Source organism: Drosophila simulans, unplaced genomic scaffold (assembly GCF_016746395.2).
Source record: "Drosophila simulans strain w501 unplaced genomic scaffold, Prin_Dsim_3.1 Segkk5_quiver_pilon, whole genome shotgun sequence".
Lineage (NCBI taxonomy): Eukaryota > Metazoa > Arthropoda > Insecta > Diptera > Drosophilidae > Drosophila > Drosophila simulans.
Genome location: NW_025416856.1, coordinates 500,964 through 524,781, shown reverse-complemented (window position 1 = coordinate 524,781; position 23,818 = coordinate 500,964). Strand labels below are relative to the sequence as shown.

The following is a 23,818-nucleotide window of genomic DNA, read 5'->3' as shown; positions in this document are numbered from 1 at the left end:
TGATCGACGTGCGGCGAAGGCAATCCCTGAATCCCAGGCGACGTGTGTGTCAGCTGCATTGTGGGCCCACTGTCTCCTCTCGACCGGTTGCCAGCAGCTAAACGGGCTAATTGAAATGCAACTCGAAGGCAGAGTGCCCGATGTCCGATGTCCTAGACTCCACCCCACGACCCCTCTGAGGTGTGCACATTCAAGGCGGCCTTCAAAATATAGATGGTAATCGATAGCCGATTACTTAGGGAGCCCTGGTTGAAAATCGTGGTAACGCTTTTTTAAATACTGAAAATTGGTGATATAAAAATATCCTTTCTAATAAAGTAAAAGTATTTAGTAGGCATTGACTTTGATTTCGCATTACTTATCATGTGCTCTTTTAGATATTTTTAGTTTTTCTCTAGATCTTAACGATATACAGTCCAATTCTACAACAAATTTTCCAAGTAAATTTAAAATAGAAATTTTTTTTTTTTTTATTATTACTATAACGATGCCACACTGCGGACCGCGCCCTTCTTCTTGTAATCGGTCATTGCCGTGCGTGCCGCCTCCTGCCACACGAACTTCTCCTCATCGACCATGGCTCCCCACATCTCACTGCCCTTCCCGGGGACTGATCCCGGGATGCATCGCTCTTATGTACTTGCGCCCGGCGGAATTTATCCACATTATCCCAAGAAACCAGTGAATGCCTTCTTAATGTGGATAAATTCCGCCGGGCGCAAGTACATAAGAGCGATGCATCCCGGGATCAGTCCCCAGGAAGTGTTTGTGAAGGGCAGTGAGATGTGGGGAGCCATGGTCGATGAGGAGAAGTTCGTGTGGCAGGAGGCGGCACGCACGGCAATGGCCGATTACAAGAAGAAATTGGAGAAGTGGAATACACACAAAGAGCAGTCGGAGGTATGTCTTTCGCAGACGTATCCCCATAACTATGAAGCTCAGTTGTCCTCTCGATTCTAGAAAACTACCCAAACGGATGAGACGGTGGATCGATCTGCATGAAGTGCGTTTAAACGTAAACGTTTTGTTGGGTCATGCAGCCAAAACTGTGCAGTAGACTGCGAGTGAAGAATTATCTTTACTCGATTGTGCCCAGTCGCCTAGACCCGGACGAACATCGCGACCATAACGAGCCCAGTTCTTCCATTACCGCCGCCCCGGAACATAACCGGCTGCAGGAGAGGATCTCGAGTGGAACCAGTGCTGCCATGGATGACAACCAGGGGCGCGATGAAGAACTCACACCAAAAAGCACCCAACCACTAAAGAGGGTAAATGCTGAGCCGCAAGGGCAAACTAATTGATGGAGGAAAATTTGAAATGTAAACCTTTAATAAATTGAACTAAAATCAAATAAAACCAACTTAAGGGAATATAATTACACATTAAGTGCTAGCCAGATTTCTCTTTGAGCTAAATCCATTTGCGACTATAAAGAACACAGTAACGAGCGAATCAACTTCCTGTAGGTAATAATTCCTGCGAGTAATCCCAATTAGTTTCGCAGATCCTTTGGCAGGTAAACTAAGCCCACAAACGACTGCAGGATGGCCGCTTGGCCTGATGGCCGGTGCGGTCCGCAAAGTCCACTCCTTCCATCTGATCGACGTGCGGCGAAGGCAATCCCTGAATCCCAGGCGACGTGTGTGTCAGCTGCATTGTGGGCCCACTGTCTCCTCTCGACCGGTTGCCAGCAGCTAAACGGGCTAATTGAAATGCAACTCGAAGGCAGAGTGCCCGATGTCCGATGTCCTAGACTCCACCCCACGACCCCTCTGAGGTGTGCACATTCAAGGCGGCCTTCAAAATATAGATGGTAATCGATAGCCGATTACTTAGGGAGCCCTGGTTGAAAATCGTGGTAACGCTTTTTTAAATACTGAAAATTGGTGATATAAAAATATCCTTTCTAATAAAGTAAAAGTATTTAGTAGGCATTGACTTTGATTTCGCATTACTTATCATGTGCTCTTTTAGATATTTTTAGTTTTTCTCTAGATCTTAACGATATACAGTCCAATTCTACAACAAATTTTCCAAGTAAATTTAAAATAGAAATTTTTTTTTTTTTTATTATTACTATAACGATGCCACACTGCGGACCGCGCCCTTCTTCTTGTAATCGGTCATTGCCGTGCGTGCCGCCTCCTGCCACACGAACTTCTCCTCATCGACCATGGCTCCCCACATCTCACTGCCCTTCCCGGGGACTGATCCCGGGATGCATCGCTCTTATGTACTTGCGCCCGGCGGAATTTATCCACATTATCCCAAGAAACCAGTGAATGCCTTCTTAATGTGGATAAATTCCGCCGGGCGAAGGTACATAAGAGCGATGCATCCCGGGATCAGTCCCCAGGAAGTGTTTGTGAAGGGCAGTGAGATGTGGGGAGCCATGGTCGATGAGGAGAAGTTCGTGTGGCAGGAGGCGGCACGCACGGCAATGGCCGATTACAAGAAGAAATTGGAGAAGTGGAATACACACAAAGAGCAGTCGGAGGTATGTCTTTCGCAGACGTATCCCCATAACTATGAAGCTCAGTTGTCCTCTCGATTCTAGAAAACTACCCAAACGGATGAGACGGTGGATCGATCTGCATGAAGTGCGTTTAAACGTAAACGTTTTGTTGGGTCATGCAGCCAAAACTGTGCAGTAGACTGCGAGTGAAGAACTATCTTTACTCGATTGTGCCCAGTCGCCTAGACCCGGACGAACATCGCGACCATAACGAGCCCAGTTCTTCCATTACCGCCGCCCCGGAACATAACCGGCTGCAGGAGAGGATCTCGAGTGGAACCAGTGCTGCCATGGATGACAACCAGGGGCGCGATGAAGAACTCACACCAAAAAGCACCCAACCACTAAAGAGGGTAAATGCTGAGCCGCAAGGGCAAACTAATTGATGGAGGAAAATTTGAAATGTAAACCTTTAATAAATTGAACTAAAATCAAATAAAACCAACTTAAGGGAATATAATTACACATTAAGTGCTAGCCAGATTTCTCTTTGAGCTAAATCCATTTGCGACTATAAAGAACACAGTAACGAGCGAATCAACTTCCTGTAGGTAATAATTCCTGCGAGTAATCCCCAATTAGTTTCGCAGATCCTTTGGCAGGTAAACTAAGCCCACAAACGACTGCAGGATGGCCGCTTGGCCTGATGGCCGGTGCGGTCCGCAAAGTCCACTCCTTCCATCTGATCGACGTGCGGCGAAGGCAATCCCTGAATCCCAGGCGACGTGTGTGTCAGCTGCATTGTGGGCCCACTGTCTCCTCTCGACCGGTTGCCAGCAGCTAAACGGGCTAATTGAAATGCAACTCGAAGGCAGAGTGCCCGATGTCCGATGTCCTAGACTCCACCCCACGACCCCTCTGAGGTGTGCACATTCAAGGCGGCCTTCAAAATATAGATGGTAATCGATAGCCGATTACTTAGGGAGCCCTGGTTGAAAATCGTGGTAACGCTTTTTTAAATACTGAAAATTGGTGATATAAAAATATCCTTTCTAATAAAGTAAAAGTATTTAGTAGGCATTGACTTTGATTTCGCATTACTTATCATGTGCTCTTTTAGATATTTTTAGTTTTTCTCTAGATCTTAACGATATACAGTCCAATTCTACAACAAATTTTCCAAGTAAATTTAAAATAGAAATTTTTTTTTTTTTATTATTACTATAACGATGCCACACTGCGGACCGCGCCCTTCTTCTTGTAATCGGTCATTGCCGTGCGTGCCGCCTCCTGCCACACGAACTTCTCCTCATCGACCATGGCTCCCCACATCTCACTGCCCTTCCCGGGGACTGATCCCGGGATGCATCGCTCTTATGTACTTGCGCCCGGCGGAATTTATCCACATTATCCCAAGAAACCAGTGAATGCCTTCTTAATGTGGATAAATTCCGCCGGGCGCAAGTACATAAGAGCGATGCATCCCGGGATCAGTCCCCAGGAAGTGTTTGTGAAGGGCAGTGAGATGTGGGGAGCCATGGTCGATGAGGAGAAGTTCGTGTGGCAGGAGGCGGCACGCACGGTAATGGCCGATTACAAGAAGAAATTGGAGAAGTGGAATACACACAAAGAGCAGTCGGAGGTATGTCTTTCGCAGACGTATCCCCATAACTATGAAGCTCAGTTGTCCTCTCGATTCTAGAAAACTACCCAAACGGATGAGACGGTGGATCGATCATAACCGGCTGCAGGAGAGGATCTCGAGTGGAACCAGTGCTGCCATGGATGACAACCAGGGGCGCGATGAAGAACTCACACCAAAAAGCACCCAACCACTAAAGAGGGTAAATGCTGAGCCGCAAGGGCAAACTAATTGATGGAGGAAAATTTGAAATGTAAACCTTTAATAAATTGAACTAAAATCAAATAAAACCAACTTAAGGGAATATAATTACACATTAAGTGCTAGCCAGATTTCTCTTTGAGCTAAAGCCATTTGCGACTATAAAGAACACAGTAACGAGCGAATCAACTTCCTGTAGGTAATAATTTCTGCGAGTAATCCCCAATTAGTTTCGCAGATCCTTTGGCAGGTAAACTAAGCCCACAAACGACTGCAGGATGGCCGCTTGGCCTGATGGCCGGTGCGGTCCGCAAAGTCCACTCCTTCCATCTGATCGACGTGCGGCGAAGGCAATCCCTGAATCCCAGGCGACGTGTGTGTCAGCTGCATTGTGGGCCCACTGCCTCCTCTCGACCGGTTGCCAGCAGCTAAACGGGCTAATTGAAATGCAACTCGAAGGCAGAGTGCCCGATGTCCGATGTCCTAGACTCCACCCCACGACCCCTCTGAGGTGTGCACATTCAAGGCGGCCTTTAAAATATAGATGGTAATCGATAGCCGATTACTTAGGGAGCCCTGGTTGAAAATCGTGGTAACGCTTTTTTAAATACTGAAAATTGGTGATATAAAAATATCCTTTCTAATAAAGTAAAAGTATTTAGTAGGCATTGACTTTGATTTCGCATTACTTATCATGTGCTCTTTTAAATATTTTTAGTTTTTCTCTATATCTTAACGATATACAGTCCAATTCTACAACAAATTTTCCAAGTAAATTTCAAATAGAAATTTTTTTTTATTATTACTATAACGATGCCACACTGCGGACCGCGCCCTTCTTCTTGTAATCGGCCATTGCCGTGCGTGCCGCCTCCTGCCACACGAACTTCACCTCATCGACCATGGCTCCCCACATCTCACTGCCCTTCACAAACACTTCCTGGGGACTGATCCCGGGATGCATCGCTCTTATGTACTTGCGCCCGGCGGAATTTATCCACATTATCCCAAGAAACCAGTGAATGCCTTCTTAATGTGGATAAATTCCGCCGGGCGCAAGTACATAAGAGCGATGCATCCCGGGATCAGTCCCCAGGAAGTGTTTGTGAAGGGCAGTGAGATGTGGGGAGCCATGGTCGATGAGGAGAAGTTCGTGTGGCAGGAGGCGGCACGCACGGCAATGGCCGATTACAAGAAGAAATTGGAGAAGTGGAATACACACAAAGAGCAGTCGGAGGTATGTCTTTCGCAGACGTATCCCCATAACTATGAAGCTCAGTTGTCCTCTCGATTCTAGAAAACTACCCAAACGGATGAGACGGTGGATCGATCATAACCGGCTGCAGGAGAGGATCTCGAGTGGAACCAGTGCTGCCATGGATGACAACCAGGGGCGCGATGAAGAACTCACACCAAAAAGCACCCAACCACTAAAGAGGGTAAATGCTGAGCCGCAAGGGCAAACTAATTGATGGAGGAAAATTTCAAATGTAAACCTTTAATAAATTGAACTAAAATCAAATAAAACCAACTTAAGGGAATATAATTACACATTAAGTGCTAGCCAGATTTCTCTTTGAGCTAAATCCATTTGCGACTATAAAGAACACAGTAACGAGCGAATCAACTTCCTGTAGGTAATAATTCCTGCGAGTAATCCCCAATTAGTTTCGCAGATCCTTTGGCAGGTAAACTAAGCCCACAAACGACTGCAGGATGGCCGCTTGGCCTGATGGCCGGTGCGGTCCGCAAAGTGCACTCCTTCCATCTGATCGACGTGCGGCGAAGGCAATCCCTGAATCCCAGGCGACGTGTGTGTCAGCTGCATTGGGGGCCCACTGCCTCCTCTCGACCGGTTGCCAGCAGCTAAACGGGCTAATTGAAATGCAACTCGAAGCCAGAGTGCCCGATGTCCGATGTCCTAGACTCCACCCCACGACCCCTCTGAGGTGTGCACATTCAAGGCGGCCTTCAAAATATAGATGGTAATCGATAGCCGATTACTTAGGGAGCCCTGGTTGAAAATCGTGGTAACGCTTTTTTAAATACTGAAAATTGGTGATATAAAAATATCCTTTCTAATAAAGTAAAAGTATTAAGTAGGCATTGACCTTGATTTCGCATTACTTATCATGTGCTCTTTTAGATATTTTTAGTTTTTCTCTAGATCTTAACGATATACAGTCCAATTCTACAACAAATTTTCCAAGTAAATTTCAAATAGAAATTTTTTTTTTTTTTTATTATTACTATAACGATGCCACACTGCGGACCGCGCCTTCTTCTTGTAATCGGCCATTGCCGTGCGTGCCGCCTCCTGCCACACGAACTTCTCCTCATCGACCATGGCTCCCCACATCTCACTGCCCTTCACAAACACTTCCTGGGGACTGATCCCGGGATGCATCGCTCTTATGTACTTGCGCCCGGCGGAATTTATCCACATTATCCCAAGAAACCAGTGAATGCCTTCTTAATGTGGATAAATTCCGCCGGGCGCAAGTACATAAGAGCGATGCATCCCGGGATCAGTCCCCAGGAAGTGTTTGTGAAGGGCAGTGAGATGTGGGGAGCCATGGTCGATGAGGAGAAGTTCGTGTGGCAGGAGGCGGCACGCACGGCAATGGCCGATTACAAGAAGAAATTGGAGACGTGGAATACACACAAAGAGCAGTCGGAGGTATGTCTTTCGCAGACGTATCCCCATAACTATGAAGCTCAGTTGTCCTCTCGATTCTAGAAAACTACCCAAACGGATGAGACGGTGGATCGATCTGCATGAAGTGCGTTTAAACGTAAACGTTTTGTTGGGTCATGCAGCCAAAACTGTGCAGTAGACTGCGAGTGAAGAACTATCTTTACTCGATTGTGCCCAGTCGCCTAGACCCGGACGAACATCGCGACCATAACGAGCCCAGTTCTTTCATTACCGCCGCCCCGGAACATAACCGGCTGCAGGAGAGGATCTCGAGTGGAACCAGTGCTGCCATGGATGACAACCAGGGGCGCGATGAAGAACTCACACCAAAAAGCACCCAACCACTAAAGAGGGTAAATGCTGAGCCGCAAGGGCAAACTAATTGATGGAGGAAAATTTCAAATGTAAACCTTTAATAAATTGAACTAAAATCAAATAAAACCAACTTAAGGGAATATAATTACACATTAAGTGCTAGCCAGATTTCTCTTTGAGCTAAATCCATTTGCGACTATAAAGAACACAGTAACGAGCGAATCAACTTCCTGTAGGTAATAATTCCGGCGAGTAATCCCCAATTAGGTTCGCAGATCCTTTGGCAGGTAAACTAAGCCCACAAACGACTGCAGGATGGCCGCTTGGCCTGATGGCCGGTGCGGTCCGCAAAGTCCACTCCTTCCATCTGATCGACGTGCGGCGAAGGCAATCCCTGAATCCCAGGCGACGTGTGTGTCAGCTGCATTGGGGGCCCACTGCCTCCTCTCGACCGATTGCCAGCAGCTAAACGGGCTAATTGAAATGCAACTCGAAGGCAGAGTGCCCGATGTCCGATGTCCTAGACTCCACCCCACGACCCCTCTGAGGTGTGCACATTCAAGGCGGCCTTCAAAATATAGATGGTAATCGATAGCCGATTACTTAGGGAGCCCTGGTTGAAAATCGTGGTAACGCTTTTTTAAATACTGAAAATTGGTGATATAAAAATATCCTTTCTAATAAAGTAAAAGTATTTAGTAGGCATTGACTTTGATTTCGCATTACTTATCATGTGCTCTTTTAAATATTTTTAGTTTTTCTCTAGATCTTAACGATATACAGTCCAATTCTACAACAAATTTTCCAAGTAAATTTCAAATAGAAATTTTTTTTTTTTTTTTTATTATTACTATAACGATGCCACACTGCGGACCGCGCCCTTCTTCTTGTAATCGGCCATTGCCGTGCGTGCCGCCTCCTGCCACACGAACTTCACCTCATCGACCATGGCTCCCCACATCTCACTGCCCTTCACAAACACTTCCTGGGGACTGATCCCGGGATGCATCGCTCTTATGGTATGTACTTGCGCCCGGCGGAATTTATCCACATTATCCCAAGAAACCAGTGAATGCCTTCTTAATGTGGATAAATTCCGCCGGGCGCAAGTACATAAGAGCGATGCATCCCGGGATCAGTCCCCAGGAAGTGTTTGTGAAGGGCAGTGAGATGTGGGGAGCCATGGTCGATGAGGAGAAGTTCGTGTGGCAGGAGGCGGCACGCACGGCAATGGCCGATTACAAGAAGAAATTGGAGACGTGGAATACACACAAAGAGCAGTCGGAGGTATGTCTTTCGCAGACGTATCCCCATAACTATGAAGCTCAGTTGTCCTCTCGATTCTAGAAAACTACCCAAACGGATGAGACGGTGGATCGATCTGCATGAAGTGCGTTTAAACGTAAACGTTTTGTTGGGTCATGCAGCCAAAACTGTGCAGTAGACTGCGAGTGAAGAACTATCTTTACTCGATTGTGCCCAGTCGCCTAGACCCGGACGAACATCGCGACCATAACGAGCCCAGTTCTTTCATTACCGCCGCCCCGGAACATAACCGGCTGCAGGAGAGGATCTCGAGTGGAACCAGTGCTGCCATGGATGACAACCAGGGGCGCGATGAAGAACTCACACCAAAAAGCACCCAACCACTAAAGAGGGTAAATGCTGAGCCGCAAGGGCAAACTAATTGATGGAGGAAAATTTCAAATGTAAACCTTTAATAAATTGAACTAAAATCAAATAAAACCAACTTAAGGGAATATAATTACACATTAAGTGCTAGCCAGATTTCTCTTTGAGCTAAATCCATTTGCGACTATAAAGAACACAGTAACGAGCGAATCAACTTCCTGTAGGTAATAATTCCGGCGAGTAATCCCCAATTAGGTTCGCAGATCCTTTGGCAGGTAAACTAAGCCCACAAACGACTGCAGGATGGCCGCTTGGCCTGATGGCCGGTGCGGTCCGCAAAGTCCACTCCTTCCATCTGATCGACGTGCGGCGAAGGCAATCCCTGAATCCCAGGCGACGTGTGTGTCAGCTGCATTGGGGGCCCACTGCCTCCTCTCGACCGATTGCCAGCAGCTAAACGGGCTAATTGAAATGCAACTCGAAGGCAGAGTGCCCGATGTCCGATGTCCTAGACTCCACCCCACGACCCCTCTGAGGTGTGCACATTCAAGGCGGCCTTCAAAATATAGATGGTAATCGATAGCCGATTACTTAGGGAGCCCTGGTTGAAAATCGTGGTAACGCTTTTTTAAATACTGAAAATTGGTGATATAAAAATATCCTTTCTAATAAAGTAAAAGTATTTAGTAGGCATTGACTTTGATTTCGCATTACTTATCATGTGCTCTTTTAAATATTTTTAGTTTTTCTCTAGATCTTAACGATATACAGTCCAATTCTACAACAAATTTTCCAAGTAAATTTCAAATAGAAATTTTTTTTTTTTTTTTATTATTACTATAACGATGCCACACTGCGGACCGCGCCCTTCTTCTTGTAATCGGCCATTGCCGTGCGTGCCGCCTCCTGCCACACGAACTTCACCTCATCGACCATGGCTCCCCACATCTCACTGCCCTTCACAAACACTTCCTGGGGACTGATCCCGGGATGCATCGCTCTTATGGTATGTACTTGCGCCCGGCGGAATTTATCCACATTATCCCAAGAAACCAGTGAATGCCTTCTTAATGTGGATAAATTCCGCCGGGCGCAAGTACATAAGAGCGATGCATCCCGGGATCAGTCCCCAGGAAGTGTTTGTGAAGGGCAGTGAGATGTGGGGAGCCATGGTCGATGAGGAGAAGTTCGTGTGGCAGGAGGCGGCACGCACGGCAATGGCCGATTACAAGAAGAAATTGGAGAAGTGGAATACACACAAAGAGCAGTCGGAGGTATGTCTTTCGCAGACGTATCCCCATAACTATGAAGCTCAGTTGTCCTCTCGATTCTAGAAAACTACCCAAACGGATGAGACGGTGGATCGATCATAACCGGCTGCAGGAGAGGATCTCGAGTGGAACCAGTGCTGCCATGGATGACAACCAGGGGCGCGATGAAGAACTCACACCAAAAAGCACCCAACCACTAAAGAGGGTAAATGCTGAGCCGCAAGGGCAAACTAATTGATGGAGGAAAATTTGAAATGTAAACCTTTAATAAATTGAACTAAAATCAAATAAAACCAACTTAAGGGAATATAATTACACATTAAGTGCTAGCCAGATTTCTCTTTGAGCTAAATCCATTTGCGACTATAAAGAACACAGTAACGAGCGAATCAACTTCCTGTAGGTAATAATTCCTGCGAGTAATCCCCAATTAGTTTCGCAGATCCTTTGGCAGGTAAACTAAGCCCACAAACGACTGCAGGATGGCCGCTTGGCCTGATGGCCGGTGCGGTCCGCAAAGTCCACTCCTTCCATCTGATCGACGTGCGGCGAAGGCAATCCCTGAATCCCAGGCGACGTGTGTGTCAGCTGCATTGGGGGCCCACTGCCTCCTCTCGACCGATTGCCAGCAGCTAAACGGGCTAATTGAAATGCAACTCGAAGGCAGAGTGCCCGGTGTCCGATGTCCTAGACTCCACCCCACGACCCCTCTGAGGTGTGCACATTCAAGGCGGCCTTCAAAATATAGATGGTAATCGATAGCCGATTACTTAGGGAGCCCTGGTTGAAAATCGTGGTAACGCTTTTTTAAATACTGAAAATTGGTGATATAAAAATATCCTTTCTAATAAAGTAAAAGTATTAAGTAGGCATTGACTTTGATTTCGCATTACTTATCATGTGCTCTTTTAGATATTTTTAGTTTTTCTCTAGATCTTAACGATATACAGTCCAATTCTACAACAAATTTTCCAAGTAAATTTCAAATAGAAATTTTTTTTTTTTTTTATTATTACTATAACGATGCCACACTGCGGACCGCGCCCTTCTTCTTGTAATCGGCCATTGCCGTGCGTGCCGCCTCCTGCCACACGAACTTCACCTCATCGACCATGGCTCCCCACATCTCACTGCCCTTCACAAACACTTCCTGGGGACTGATCCCGGGATGCATCGCTCTTATGTACTTGCGCCCGGCGGAATTTATCCACATTATCCCAAGAAACCAGTGAACCAGACTCGCAGTCTACTGCACAGTTTTGGCTGCATGACCCAACAAAACGTTTACGTTTAAACGCACTTCATGCAGATCGATCCACCGTCTCATCCGTTTGGGTAGTTTTCTAGAATCGAGAGGACAACTGAGCTTCATAGTTATGGGGATACGTCTGCGAAAGACATACCTCCGACTGCTCTTTGTGTGTATTCCACTTCTCCAATTTCTTCTTGTAATCGGCCATTGCCGTGCGTGCCGCCTCCTGCCACACGAACTTCACCTCATCGACCATGGCTCCCACATCTCACTGCCCTTCACAAACACTTCCTGGGGACTGATCCCGGGATGCATCGCTCTTATGTACTTGCGCCCGGCGGAATTTATCCACATTATCCCAAGAAACCAGTGAATGCCTTCTTAATGTGGATAAATTCCGCCGGGCGCAAGTACATAAGAGCGATGCATCCCGGGATCAGTCCCCAGGAAGTGTTTGTGAAGGGCAGTGAGATGTGGGGAGCCATGGTCGATGAGGAGAAGTTCGTGTGGCAGGAGGCGGCACGCACGGCAATGGCCGATTACAAGAAGAAATTGGAGAAGTGGAATACACACAAAGAGCAGTCGGAGGTATGTCTTTCGCAGACGTATCCCCATAACTATGAAGCTCAGTTGTCCTCTCGATTCTAGAAAACTACCCAAACGGATGAGACGGTGGATCGATCTGCATGAAGTGCGTTTAAACGTAAACGTTTTGTTGGGTCATGCAGCCAAAACTGTGCAGTAGACTGCGAGTGAAGAACTATCTTTACTCGATTGTGCCCAGTCGCCTAGACCCGGACGAACATCGCGACCATAACGAGCCCAGTTCTTCCATTACCGCCGCCCCGGAACATAACCGGCTGCAGGAGAGGATCTCGAGTGGAACCAGTGCTGCCATGGATGACAACCAGGGGCGCGATGAAGAACTCACACCAAAAAGCACCCAACCACTAAAGAGGGTAAATGCTGAGCCGCAAGGGCAAACTAATTGATGGAGGAAAATTTCAAATGTAAACCTTTAATAAATTGAACTAAAATCAAATAAAACCAACTTAAGGGAATATAATTACACATTAAGTGCTAGCCAGATTTCTCTTTGAGCTAAATCCATTTGCGACTATAAAGAACACAGTAACGAGCGAATCAACTTCCTGTAGGTAATAATTCCTGCGAGTAATCCCCAATTAGTTTCGCAGATCCTTTGGCAGGTAAACTAAGCCCACAAACGACTGCAGGATGGCCGCTTGGCCTGATGGCCGGTGCGGTCCGCAAAGTCCACTCCTTCCATCTGATCGACGTGCGGCGAAGGCAATCCCTGAATCCCAGGCGACGTGTGTGTCAGCTGCATTGGGGGCCCACTGCCTCCTCTCGACCGGTTGCCAGCAGCTAAACGGGCTAATTGAAATGCAACTCGAAGGCAGAGTGCCCGATGTCCGATGTCCTAGACTCCACCCCACGACCCCTCTGAGGTGTGCACATTCAAGGCGGCCTTCAAAATATAGATGGTAATCGATAGCCGATTACTTAGGGAGCCCTGGTTGAAAATCGTGGTAACGCTTTTTTAAATACTGAAAATTGGTGATATAAAATATCCTTTCTAATAAAGTAAAAGTATTTAGTAGGCATTGACTTTGATTTCGCATTACTTATCATGTGCTCTTTTAGATATTTTTAGTTTTTCTCTAGATCTTAACGATATACAGTCCAATTCTACAACAAATTTTCCAAGTAAATTTCAAATAGAATTTTTTTTTTTTTTTTTATTATTACTATAACGATGCCACACTGCGGACCACGCCCTTCTTCTTGTAATCGGCCATTGCCGTGCGTGCCGCCTCCTGCCACACGAACTTCACCTCATCGACCATGGCTCCCCACATCTCACTGCCCTTCACAAACACTTCCTGGGGACTGATCCCGGGATGCATCGCTCTTATGGTATGTACTTGCACCCGGCGGAATTTATCCACATTATCCCAAGAAACCAGTGAATGCCTTCTTAATGTGGATAAATTCCGCCGGGCGCAAGTACATAAGAGCGATGCATCCCGGGATCAGTCCCCAGGAAGTGTTTGTGAAGGGCAGTGAGATGTGGGGAGCCATGGTCGATGAGGAGAAGTTCGTGTGGCAGGAGGCGGCACGCACGGCAATGGCCGATTACAAGAAGAAATTGGAGAAGTGGAATACACACAAAGAGCAGTCGGAGGTATGTCTTTCGCAGACGTATCCCCATAACTATGAAGCTCAGTTGTCCTCTCGATTCTAGAAAACTACCCAAACGGATGAGACGGTGGATCGATCATAACCGGCTGCAGGAGAGGATCTCGAGTGGAACCAGTGCTGCCATGGATGACAACCAGGGGCGCGATGAAGAACTCACACCAAAAAGCACCCAACCACTAAAGAGGGTAAATGCTGAGCCGCAAGGGCAAACTAATTGATGGAGGAAAATTTCAAATGTAAACCTTTAATAAATTGAACTAAAATCAAATAAAACCAACTTAAGGGAATATAATTACACATTAAGTGCTAGCCAGATTTCTCTTTGAGCTAAATCCATTTGCGACTATAAAGAACACAGTAACGAGCGAATCAACTTCCTGTAGGTAATAATTCCTGCGAGTAATCCCCAATTAGTTTCGCAGATCCTTTGGCAGGTAAACTAAGCCCACAAACGACTGCAGGATGGCCGCTTGGCCTGATGGCCGGTGCGGTCCGCAAAGTCCACTCCTTCCATCTGATCGACGTGCGGCGAAGGCAATCCCTGAATCCCAGGCGACGTGTGTGTCAGCTGCATTGGGGGCCCACTGCCTCCTCTCGACCGGTTGCCAGCAGCTAAACGGGCTAATTGAAATGCAACTCGAAGGCAGAGTGCCCGATGTCCGATGTCCGATGTCCTAGACTCCACCCCACGACCCCTCTGAGGTGTGCACATTCAAGGCGGCCTTCAAAATATAGATGGTAATCGATAGCCGATTACTTAGGGAGCCCTGGTTGAAAATCGTGGTAACGCTTTTTTAAATACTGAAAATTGGTGATATAAAAATATCCTTTCTAATAAAGTAAAAGTATTTAGTAGGCATTGACTTTGATTTCGCATTACTTATCATGTGCTCTTTTAAATATTTTTAGTTTTTCTCTAGATCTTAACGATATACAGTCCAATTCTACAACAAATTATCCAAGTAAATTTCAAATATAAATTTTTTTTTTTTTTATTATTACTATAACGATGCCACACTGCGGACCGCGCCCTTCTTCTTGTAATCGGCCATTGCCGTGCGTGCCGCCTCCTGCCACACGAACTTCACCTCATCGACCATGGCTCCCCACATCTCACTGCCCTTCACAAACACTTCCTGGGGACTGATCCCGGGATGCATCGCTCTTATGTACTTGCGCCCGGCGGAATTTATCCACATTATCCCAAGAAACCAGTGAACCAGACTCGCAGTCTACTGCACAGTTTTGGCTGCATGACCCAACAAAACGTTTACGTTTAAACGCACTTCATGCAGATCGATCCACCGTCTCGTCCGTTTGGGTAGTTTTCTAGAATCGAGAGGACAACTGAGCTTCATAGTTATGGGGATACGTCTGCGAAAGACATACCTCCGACTGCTCTTTGTGTGTATTCCACTTCTCCAATTTCTTCTTGTAATCGGCCATTGCCGTGCGTGCCGCCTCCTGCCACACGAACTTCTCCTCATCGACCATGGCTCCCCACATCTCACTGCCCTTCACAAACACTTCCTGGGGACTGATCCCGGGATGCATCGCTCTTATGTACTTGCGCCCGGCGGAATTTATCCACATTATCCCAAGAAACCAGTGAATGCCTTCTTAATGTGGATAAATTCCGCCGGGCGCAAGTACATAAGAGCGATGCATCCCGGGATCAGTCCCCAGGAAGTGTTTGTGAAGGGCAGTGAGATGTGGGGAGCCATGGTCGATGAGGAGAAGTTCGTGTGGCAGGAGGCGGCACGCACGGCAATGGCCGATTACAAGAAGAAATTGGAGAAGTGGAATACACACAAAGAGCAGTCGGAGGTATGTCTTTCGCAGACGTATCCCATAACTATGAAGCTCAGTTGTCCTCTCGATTCTAGAAAACTACCCAAACGGATGAGACGGTGGATCGATCTGCATGAAGTGCGTTTAAACGTAAACGTTTTGTTGGGTCATGCAGCCAAAACTGTGCAGTAGACTGCGAGTGAAGAACTATCTTTACTCGATTGTGCCCAGTCGCCTAGACCCAGACGAACATCGCGACCATAACGAGCCCAGTTCTTCCATTACCGCCGCCCCGGAACATAACCGGCTGCAGGAGAGGATCTCGAGTGGAACCAGTGCTGCCATGGATGACAACCAGGGGCGCGATGAAGAACTCACACCAAAAAGCACCCAACCACTAAAGAGGGTAAATGCTGAGCCGCAAGGGCAAACTAATTGATGGAGGAAAATTTGAAATGTAAACCTTTAATAAATTGAACTAAAATCAAATAAAACCAACTTAAGGGAATATAATTACACATTAAGTGCTAGCCAGATTTCTCTTTGAGCTAAATCCATTTGCGACTATAAAGAACACAGTAACGAGCGAATCAACTTCCTGTAGGTAATAATTCCTGCGAGTAATCCCCAATTAGTTTCGCAGATCCTTTGGCAGGTAAACTAAGCCCACAAACGACTGCAGGATGGCCGCTTGGCCTGATGGCCGGTGCGGTCCGCAAAGTCCACTCCTTCCATCTGATCGACGTGCGGCGAAGGCAATCCCTGAATCCCAGGCGACGTGTGTGTCAGCTGCATTGGGGGCCCACTGCCTCCTCTCGACCGGTTGCCAGCAGCTAAACGGGCTAATTGAAATGCAACTCGAAGGCAGAGTGCCCGATGTCCGATGTCCTAGACTCCACCCCACGACCCCTCTAAGGTGTGCACATTCAAGGCGGCCTTCAAAATATAGATGGTAATCGATAGCCGATTACTTAGGGAGCCCTGGTTGAAAATCGTGGTAACGCTTTTTTAAATACTGAAAATTGGTGATATAAAAGTATCCTTTCTAATAAAGTAAAAGTATTTAGTAGGCATTGACCTTGATTTCGCATTACTTATCATGTGCTCTTTTAGATATTTTTAGTTTTTCTCTAGATCTTAACGATATACAGTCCAATTCTACAACAAATTTTCCAAGTAAATTTCAAATAGAAATTTTTTTTTTTTTTATTATTACTATAACGATGCCACACTGCGGACCGCGCCCTTCTTCTTGTAATCGGCCATTGCCGTGCGTGCCGCCTCCTGCCACACGAACTTCACCTCATCGACCATGGCTCCCCACATCTCACTGCCCTTCACAAACACTTCCTGGGGACTGATCCCGGGATGCATCGCTCTTATGTACTTGCGCCCGGCGGAATTTATCCACATTATCCCAAGAAACCAGTGAACCAGACTCGCAGTCTACTGCACAGTTTTGGCTGCATGACCCAACAAAACGTTTACGTTTAAACGCACTTCATGCAGATCGATCCACCGTCTCATCCGTTTGGGTAGTTTTCTAGAATCGAGAGGACAACTGAGCTTCATAGTTATGGGGATACGTCTGCGAAAGACATACCTCCGACTGCTCTTTGTGTGTATTCCACTTCTCCAATTTCTTCTTGTAATCGGCCATTGCCGTGCGTGCCGCCTCCTGCCACACGAACTTCACCTCATCGACCATGGCTCCCCACATCTCACTGCCCTTCACAAACACTTCCTGGGGACTGATCCCGGGATGCATCGCTCTTATGTACTTGCGCCCGGCGGAATTTATCCACATTATCCCAAGAAACCAGTGAATGCCTTCTTAATGTGGATAAATTCCGCCGGGCGCAAGTACATAAGAGCGATGCATCCCGGGATCAGTCCCCAGGAAGTGTTTGTGAAGGGCAGTGAGATGTGGGGAGCCATGGTCGATGAGGAGAAGTTCGTGTGGCAGGAGGCGGCACGCACGGCAATGGCCGATTACAAGAAGAAATTGGAGAAGTGGAATACACACAAAGAGCAGTCGGAGGTATGTCTTTCGCAGACGTATCCCCATAACTATGAAGCTCAGTTGTCCTCTCGATTCTAGAAAACTACCCAAACGGATGAGACGGTGGATCGATCTGCATGAAGTGCGTTTAAACGTAAACGTTTTGTTGGGTCATGCAGCCAAAACTGTGCAGTAGACTGCGAGTGAAGAACTATCTTTACTCGATTGTGCCCAGTCGCCTAGACCCGGACGAACATCGCGACCATAACGAGCCCAGTTCTTCCATTACCGCCGCCCCGGAACATAACCGGCTGCAGGAGAGGATCTCGAGTGGAACCAGTGCTGCCATGGATGACAACCAGGGGCGCGATGAAGAACTCACACCAAAAAGCACCCAACCACTAAAGAGGGTAAATGCTGAGCCGCAAGGGCAAACTAATTGATGGAGGAAAATTTCAAATGTAAACCTTTAATAAATTGAACTAAAATCAAATAAAACCAACTTAAGGGAATATAATTACACATTAAGTGCTAGCCAGATTTCTCTTTGAGCTAAATCCATTTGCGACTATAAAGAACACAGTAACGAGCGAATCAACTTCCTGTAGGTAATAATTCCTGCGAGTAATCCCCAATTAGTTTCGCAGATCCTTTGGCAGGTAAACTAAGCCCACAAACGACTGCAGGATGGCCGCTTGGCCTGATGGCCGGTGCGGTCCGCAAAGTCCACTCCTTCCATCTGATCGACGTGCGGCGAAGGCAATCCCTGAATCCCAGGCGACGTGTGTGTCAGCTGCATTGGGGGCCCACTGCCTCCTCTCGACCGGTTGCCAGCAGCTAAACGGGCTAATTGAAATGCAACTCGAAGGCAGAGTGCCCGATGTCCGATGTCCTAGACTCCACCCCACGACCCCTCTGAGGTGTGCACATTCAAGGCGGCCTTCAAAATATAGATGGTAATCGATAGCCGATTACTTAGGGAGCCCTGGTTGAAAATCGTGGTAACGCTTTTTTAAATACTGAAAATTGGTGATATAAAAATATCCTTTCTAATAAAGTAAAAGTATTTAGTAGGCATTGACTTTGATTTCGCATTACTTATCATGTGCTCTTTTAGATATTTTTAGTTTTTCTCTAGATCTTAACGATATACAGTCCAATTCTACAACAAATTTTCCAAGTAAATTTCAAATAGAAATTTTTTTTTTTTTTATTATTACTATAACGATGCCACACTGCGGACCGCGCCCTTCTTCTTGTAATCGGCCATTGCCGTGCGTGCCGCCTCCTGCCACACGAACTTCACCTCATCGACCATGGCTCCCCACATCTCACTGCCCTTCACAAACACTTCCTGGGGACTGATCCCGGGATGCATCGCTCTTATGTACTTGCGCCCGGCGGAATTTATCCACATTATCCCAAGAAACCAGTGAACCAGACTCGCAGTCTACTGCACAGTTTTGGCTGCATGACCCAACAAAACGTTTACGTTTAAACGCACTTCATGCAGATCGATCCACCGTCTCATCCGTTTGGGTAGTTTTCTAGAATCGAGAGGACAACTGAGCTTCATAGTTATGGGGATACGTCTGCGAAAGACATACCTCCGACTGCTCTTTGTGTGTATTCCACTTCTCCAATTTCTTCTTGTAATCGGCCATTGCCGTGCGTGCCGCCTCCTGCCACACGAACTTCACCTCATCGACCATGGCTCCCCACATCTCACTGCCCTTCACAAACACTTCCTGGGGACTGATCCCGGTATGCATCGCTCTTATGTACTTGCGCCCGGCGGAATTTATCCACATTATCCCAAGAAACCAGTGAATGCCTTCTTAATGTGGATAAATTCCGCCGGGCGCAAGTACATAAGAGCGATGCATCCCGGGATCAGTCCCCAGGAAGTGTTTGTGAAGGGCAGTGAGATGTGGGGAGCCATGGTCGATGAGGAGAAGTTCGTGTGGCAGGAGGCGGCACGCACGGCAATGGCCGATTACAAGAAGAAATTGGAGAAGTGGAATACACACAAAGAGCAGTCGGAGGTATGTCTTTCGCAGACGTATCCCCATAACTATGAAGCTCAGTTGTCCTCTCGATTCTAGAAAACTACCCAAACGGATGAGACGGTGGATCGATCTGCATGAAGTGCGTTTAAACGTAAACGTTTTGTTGGGTCATGCAGCCAAAACTGTGCAGTAGACTGCGAGTGAAGAACTATCTTTACTCGATTGTGCCCAGTCGCCTAGACCCGGACGAACATCGCGACCATAACGAGCCCAGTTCTTCCATTACCGCCGCCCCGGAACATAACCGGCTGCAGGAGAGGATCTCGAGTGGAACCAGTGCTGCCATGGATGACAACCAGGGGCGCGATGAAGAACTCACACCAAAAAGCACCCAACCACTAAAGAGGGTAAATGCTGAGCCGCAAGGGCAAACTAATTGATGGAGGAAAATTTCAAATGTAAACCTTTAATAAATTGAACTAAAATCAAATAAAACCAACTTAAGGGAATATAATTACACATTAAGTGCTAGCCAGATTTCTCTTTGAGCTAAATCCATTTGCGACTATAAAGAACACAGTAACGAGCGAATCAACTTCCTGTAGGTAATAATTCCTGCGAGTAATCCCCAATTAGTTTCGCAGATCCTTTGGCAGGTAAACTAAGCCCACAAACGACTGCAGGATGGCCGCTTGGCCTGATGGCCGGTGCGGTCCGCAAAGTCCACTCCTTCCATCTGATCGACGTGCGGCGAAGGCAATCCCTGAATCCCAGGCGACGTGTGTGTCAGCTGCATTGGGGGCCCACTGCCTCCTCTCGACCGGTTGCCAGCAGCTAAACGGGCTAATTGAAATGCAACTCGAAGGCAGAGTGCCCGATGTCCGATGTCCTAGACTCCACCCCACGACCCCTCTGAGGTGTGCACATTCAAGGCGGCCTTCAAAATATAGATGGTAATCGATAGCCGATTACTTAGGGAGCCCTGGTTGAAAATCGTGGTAACGCTTTTTTAAATACTGAAAATTGGTGATATAAAAATATCCTTTCTAATAAAGTAAAAGTATTTAGTAGGCATTGACTTTGATTTCGCATTACTTATCATGTGCTCTTTTAGATATTTTTAGTTTTTCTCTAGATCTTAACGATATACAGTCCAATTCTACAACAAATTTTCCAAGTAAATTTCAAATAGAAATTTTTTTTTTTTTTTTATTATTACTATAACGATGCCACACTGCGGACCGCGCCCTTCTTCTTGTAATCGGCCATTGCCGTGCGTGCCGCCTCCTGCCACACGAACTTCACCTCATCGACCATGGCTCCCCACATCTCACTGCCCTTCACAAACACTTCCTGGGGACTGATCCCGGGATGCATCGCTCTTATGTACTTGCGCCCGGCGGAATTTATCCACATTATCCCAAGAAACCAGTGAACCAGACTCGCAGTCTACTGCACAGTTTTGGCTGCATGACCCAACAAAACGTTTACGTTTAAACGCACTTCATGCAGATCGATCCACCGTCTCATCCGTTTGGGTAGTTTTCTAGAATCGAGAGGACAACTGAGCTTCATAGTTATGGGGATACGTCTGCGAAAGACATGCCTCCGACTGCTCTTTGTGCGTATTCCACTTCTCCAATTTCTTCTTGTAATCGGCCATTGCCGTGCGTGCCGCCTCCTGCCACACGAACTTCTCCTCATCGACCATGGCTCCCCACATCTCACTGCCCTTCACAAACACTTCCTGGGGACTGATCCCGGGATGCATCGCTCTTATGTACTTGCGCCCGGCGGAATTTATCCACATTATCCCAAGAAACCAGTGAATGCCTTCTTAATGTGGATAAATTCCGCCGGGATAAATTTAGCACGGTATTGTAGAGGAGTACTTTGTATTCCAGACTAAGGGGAGAGTTGTAATTAATAAGCCAGTGAAGATTGGCTGCTTTAAGCTTCATATGAGTCCTCTTAGATTCTATATGTCGCCGCCAGGTGAGGCTTCTATCTAGGTGAACGCCGAGATATGTTACAACGTCTGCTTGTGGGATAAATGTGTTGTTCAGGGTACAGGGTGGGCAGGTTTGTCTGTTCAGTGTGAAGGTTACATGTCTGCTTTTGGTCTCGTTTATCTTAATGCGCCAGTCCGCAAACCATCTTTCCACTATTTTAAGATGGCAGGCAAGTTGCTCTGTTGCCTTTGCTGGGCATCTATCGTCAGTATCGTCAGCAAACGTAGAGGTTGTGAGCTGATAGTTTGTAGGCATGTCTGCTGTGAATAGGGTGTAAAGAACCGGGCCCAGTACACTACCTTGGGGGACTCCAGCATTGATAACGCGGTCGTGTGAAGTCGAACTGTTACACCTGGTTGAGAACACTCTTTTGAAGAGATAAGATTCGAACACTTTGTGCGTGTTCTGGGGAAGCAGTTTTGTTATCTTGTAAATTAGTCCTTCCAGCCAGACTCGGTCAAATGCTTGTGCAACATTTAAGAATATAGCTGAACAGTATTCCCGGTGCTCAAAAGCGGTACGAATTTCGTTTGTGATGCGATTGACCTGTTCGATCGTTCCGTGATTTTTGCGAAAGCCAAACTGATGCGATGGTATTGTATTTCGCCTTCTTAAGTAGGGAGTTAGTTGTTTTAAAAATGCCTTTTCAAACAGTTTCGAGAGACACGTTAGGAGACTGATTGGTCTGTAGGATGAGGGTTGTGTTTTGTCTTTGCGTGGCTTGGGAATCATTACTATAACCGCCTTTTTCCACCTTTGGGGATAGTATCCAAGTTTCGTAATAGCGTTGAAGAGATGGCATAAGGTCAGAACCGCACACGGTGGGAGTTCTATGATGATTTTTGGTGCCACCAAGTCATGTCCAGGGGATTTTTTGGGATTAAGATCTTTTATGATAGATGCTATCTCACTTTGGCTGAATGTTACTGGATTTATAGGGGGCAAGCTTTTAGTTACTACAGGGAGGACAAATGATTTGCTAGCAGGATTTGGCTGGAATACTTTCTGAAGGTGATCGGCGAACGCATTAGCTCTATCTTCGTCGCTGCGTATCCAGCTTCCAGAGGGACCTCGCAGTGGAACGACTGTTTCTGCCGGTGGCTGTATGCTTTTGTGTGCTTTCCACAAAGGGTTCCTTTTGCTGGAGGGCGATAGTTGTTTGATATATAGATGCTGGGCGTTGGCTTCCTCAAGCTTAAGTGCCCTGGCTAGTTTACGTGTTGCTATTTTTAGATGTTCTTTAGCCGTTGGGGATCTATGATTCTGCCATTCTCTTCTTAGTCTTCGTTTTTTAAGTACTAGCTGTTCGATTTCACGATTTCATTTGTCTTGCTATGATTTGTCATTTTGTGTGTGTCTGGAGGTGTAGAGGCCTTGGCTGCAGCAACAAGTGTTTCCTCTATCGATTTGACCAGGCGATCAACATCCTCGTCGGTGAATACTGTTTGAGTTGGTTCCATGTGAGTACAAACATATTTCGCGTACCTTGCCCAGTTGGTCCTGTTGCCTGTCAGCCTGTAGGGCCGCTCAGTTATATGTGGTCGGTGCCAGAGAGTAAGTAGAACTGGAGAGTGATCAGATGATAGTTCTGCAAGTGACTCGGCCTTAATATTATTTCTTGGAATCTTTCTTGTTATTGCGAAGTCAATGAGATCCGGTAGCTTAGTTGGATCTGCTGGCCAGTATGTAGGCCTACCCGGAGTCACATGATCGAGCTTGTTTCGCGGCTTAATGAGCGCGTTGTAAAGTTGTTTGCCCTTTGGGGTCAGAAGACGTGATCCCCAGTGCGTATGCTTGGCATTGTAGTCACCGGCCGCTATGAATCGCTCACCGAGTGAGTTGAAAAATTCCGAGAATTGGTCCTCAGAAACTACAAAACGAGGTGGGCAGTAAACTGCGGCCAGAGTGACGGGGCCGCTGCTGGATTGCATGCTTATGGAAGTGGATTGCAGGTAGTCCATTTCAGTTCTGTTATAAAGGTGGTGTTTGATGCGACTTCTGATAAGTATACCAGTGCCCCCATGGGCTTTGCCGTCCGGATGGTTTATGGCGTAGAATAAGTATCCTGGGATATGGAAGTTGTGCTTGTCTGTTAGATGTGTCTCGGAGAGGAGCATGACGTCAATATTTTTTTCGAATAAGAACTGGGCAAGTTCGTTTTTATGCCGTGAAACGCCATTCGCGTTCCACATAGATATTTGAAGTGGAGACATTATATTGATTTGGATGACAGAAGAAGCTGTATCAGCATATTTTGGTTTCGCATAAGTTCTTGCATTGTGGTTTGCATGAATGTCATAAACTCTTTTAGG

The 23,818-nt window shown here is 46.7% G+C and overlaps 17 protein-coding genes and 1 pseudogene across 17 annotated transcripts; 15 read left to right on the top strand and 3 right to left on the bottom strand.

The window, feature by feature from the left end:
* Nucleotides 1-336: 336 nt before the first annotated feature.
* LOC120285608 (high mobility group protein D-like) lies at nucleotides 337-1,051 on the top strand (the record flags this gene model as incomplete). Its single annotated transcript, XM_039298239.2, has 3 exons — nucleotides 337-379; nucleotides 665-900; nucleotides 961-1,051. Coding segments are annotated over 3 exons (321 nt in total), but the record flags the coding sequence as incomplete, so codon positions are not given.
* LOC120285592 lies at nucleotides 1,035-1,394 on the top strand. The gene has a single exon (XM_039298225.2). It carries the CDS (start codon nucleotides 1,035-1,037, stop codon nucleotides 1,302-1,304), a length of 270 nt encoding a protein of 89 aa, XP_039154159.1. The 3' UTR covers nucleotides 1,305-1,394.
* A 542-nt stretch (nucleotides 1,395-1,936) lies between these two features.
* Nucleotides 1,937-2,651, top strand: LOC120285605 (high mobility group protein D-like; the record flags this gene model as incomplete). The annotated part of the gene is made up of 3 exons (XM_039298236.2): nucleotides 1,937-1,979; nucleotides 2,265-2,500; nucleotides 2,561-2,651. Coding segments are annotated over 3 exons (321 nt in total), but the record flags the coding sequence as incomplete, so codon positions are not given.
* LOC120285590 lies at nucleotides 2,635-2,983 on the top strand. The gene has a single exon (XM_039298223.2). It carries the CDS (start codon nucleotides 2,635-2,637, stop codon nucleotides 2,902-2,904), a length of 270 nt encoding a protein of 89 aa, XP_039154157.1. The 3' UTR covers nucleotides 2,905-2,983.
* A 554-nt stretch (nucleotides 2,984-3,537) lies between these two features.
* On the top strand, nucleotides 3,538-7,132 carry LOC120285610 (high mobility group protein D-like; the record flags this gene model as incomplete). Its single annotated transcript, XM_039298241.2, has 3 exons — nucleotides 3,538-3,580; nucleotides 3,865-4,100; nucleotides 7,042-7,132. Coding segments are annotated over 3 exons (321 nt in total), but the record flags the coding sequence as incomplete, so codon positions are not given.
* Nucleotides 7,116-7,477, top strand: LOC123327420. The gene has a single exon (XM_044923832.1). It carries the CDS (start codon nucleotides 7,116-7,118, stop codon nucleotides 7,383-7,385), a length of 270 nt encoding a protein of 89 aa, XP_044779767.1. The 3' UTR covers nucleotides 7,386-7,477.
* A 541-nt stretch (nucleotides 7,478-8,018) lies between these two features.
* Nucleotides 8,019-8,752, top strand: LOC120285609 (high mobility group protein D-like; the record flags this gene model as incomplete). Its single annotated transcript, XM_039298240.2, has 3 exons — nucleotides 8,019-8,061; nucleotides 8,366-8,601; nucleotides 8,662-8,752. Coding segments are annotated over 3 exons (321 nt in total), but the record flags the coding sequence as incomplete, so codon positions are not given.
* Nucleotides 8,736-9,095, top strand: LOC123327419. The gene has a single exon (XM_044923831.1). The coding sequence runs from the start codon at nucleotides 8,736-8,738 to the stop codon at nucleotides 9,003-9,005; it is 270 nt and encodes an 89-aa protein (XP_044779766.1). The 3' UTR covers nucleotides 9,006-9,095.
* A 1,993-nt stretch (nucleotides 9,096-11,088) lies between these two features.
* Nucleotides 11,089-12,208, top strand: LOC120285622 (high mobility group protein D-like; the record flags this gene model as incomplete). Its single annotated transcript, XM_039298250.2, has 3 exons — nucleotides 11,089-11,131; nucleotides 11,822-12,057; nucleotides 12,118-12,208. Coding segments are annotated over 3 exons (321 nt in total), but the record flags the coding sequence as incomplete, so codon positions are not given.
* LOC120285603 (FACT complex subunit SSRP1-like) lies at nucleotides 11,099-11,723 on the bottom strand. The gene is made up of 2 exons (XM_039298234.2): nucleotides 11,621-11,723; nucleotides 11,099-11,560 (listed from the first exon to the last, which is right to left on the bottom strand). Exon 2 carries the CDS (start codon nucleotides 11,428-11,430, stop codon nucleotides 11,233-11,235), a length of 198 nt encoding a protein of 65 aa, XP_039154168.1. The 5' UTR covers nucleotides 11,431-11,560; nucleotides 11,621-11,723; the 3' UTR covers nucleotides 11,099-11,232.
* A 2,771-nt stretch (nucleotides 12,209-14,979) lies between the features above and the next one.
* Nucleotides 14,980-15,285, bottom strand: LOC120285621 (annotated as a pseudogene).
* Nucleotides 15,286-15,294: 9 nt separating this feature from the next.
* LOC120285612 (FACT complex subunit SSRP1-like) lies at nucleotides 15,295-15,669 on the top strand (the record flags this gene model as incomplete). The annotated part of the gene is made up of 2 exons (XM_039298243.2): nucleotides 15,295-15,519; nucleotides 15,579-15,669. Coding segments are annotated over 2 exons (267 nt in total), but the record flags the coding sequence as incomplete, so codon positions are not given.
* LOC120285587 lies at nucleotides 15,653-16,358 on the top strand. The gene has a single exon (XM_039298220.2). The coding sequence runs from the start codon at nucleotides 15,653-15,655 to the stop codon at nucleotides 15,920-15,922; it is 270 nt and encodes an 89-aa protein (XP_039154154.1). The 3' UTR covers nucleotides 15,923-16,358.
* A 74-nt stretch (nucleotides 16,359-16,432) lies between these two features.
* Nucleotides 16,433-17,675, top strand: LOC120285589 (FACT complex subunit SSRP1-like). Its single transcript, XM_039298222.2, has 4 exons — nucleotides 16,433-16,480; nucleotides 16,544-16,598; nucleotides 17,289-17,524; nucleotides 17,585-17,675. The coding sequence occupies exons 1-4, from the start codon at nucleotides 16,433-16,435 to the stop codon at nucleotides 17,624-17,626; spliced, it is 381 nt and encodes a 126-aa protein (XP_039154156.2). The 3' UTR covers nucleotides 17,627-17,675.
* LOC123327029 lies at nucleotides 17,659-17,928 on the top strand. The gene has a single exon (XM_044923828.1). It carries the CDS (start codon nucleotides 17,659-17,661, stop codon nucleotides 17,926-17,928), a length of 270 nt encoding a protein of 89 aa, XP_044779763.1.
* A 633-nt stretch (nucleotides 17,929-18,561) lies between these two features.
* Nucleotides 18,562-19,681, top strand: LOC120285593 (high mobility group protein D-like; the record flags this gene model as incomplete). The annotated part of the gene is made up of 3 exons (XM_039298226.2): nucleotides 18,562-18,604; nucleotides 19,295-19,530; nucleotides 19,591-19,681. Coding segments are annotated over 3 exons (321 nt in total), but the record flags the coding sequence as incomplete, so codon positions are not given.
* On the top strand, nucleotides 19,665-19,934 carry LOC123327027. Its single transcript, XM_044923830.1, has one exon. It carries the CDS (start codon nucleotides 19,665-19,667, stop codon nucleotides 19,932-19,934), a length of 270 nt encoding a protein of 89 aa, XP_044779765.1.
* Nucleotides 19,935-20,949: 1,015 nt separating this feature from the next.
* Nucleotides 20,950-21,304, bottom strand: LOC120285602 (FACT complex subunit SSRP1-like). Its single transcript, XM_039298233.2, has 2 exons — nucleotides 21,101-21,304; nucleotides 20,950-21,040 (listed from the first exon to the last, which is right to left on the bottom strand). Exons 1-2 carry the CDS (start codon nucleotides 21,302-21,304, stop codon nucleotides 20,999-21,001), a joined length of 246 nt encoding a protein of 81 aa, XP_039154167.1. The 3' UTR covers nucleotides 20,950-20,998.
* Between the last annotated feature and the right edge of the window lie 2,514 nt (nucleotides 21,305-23,818).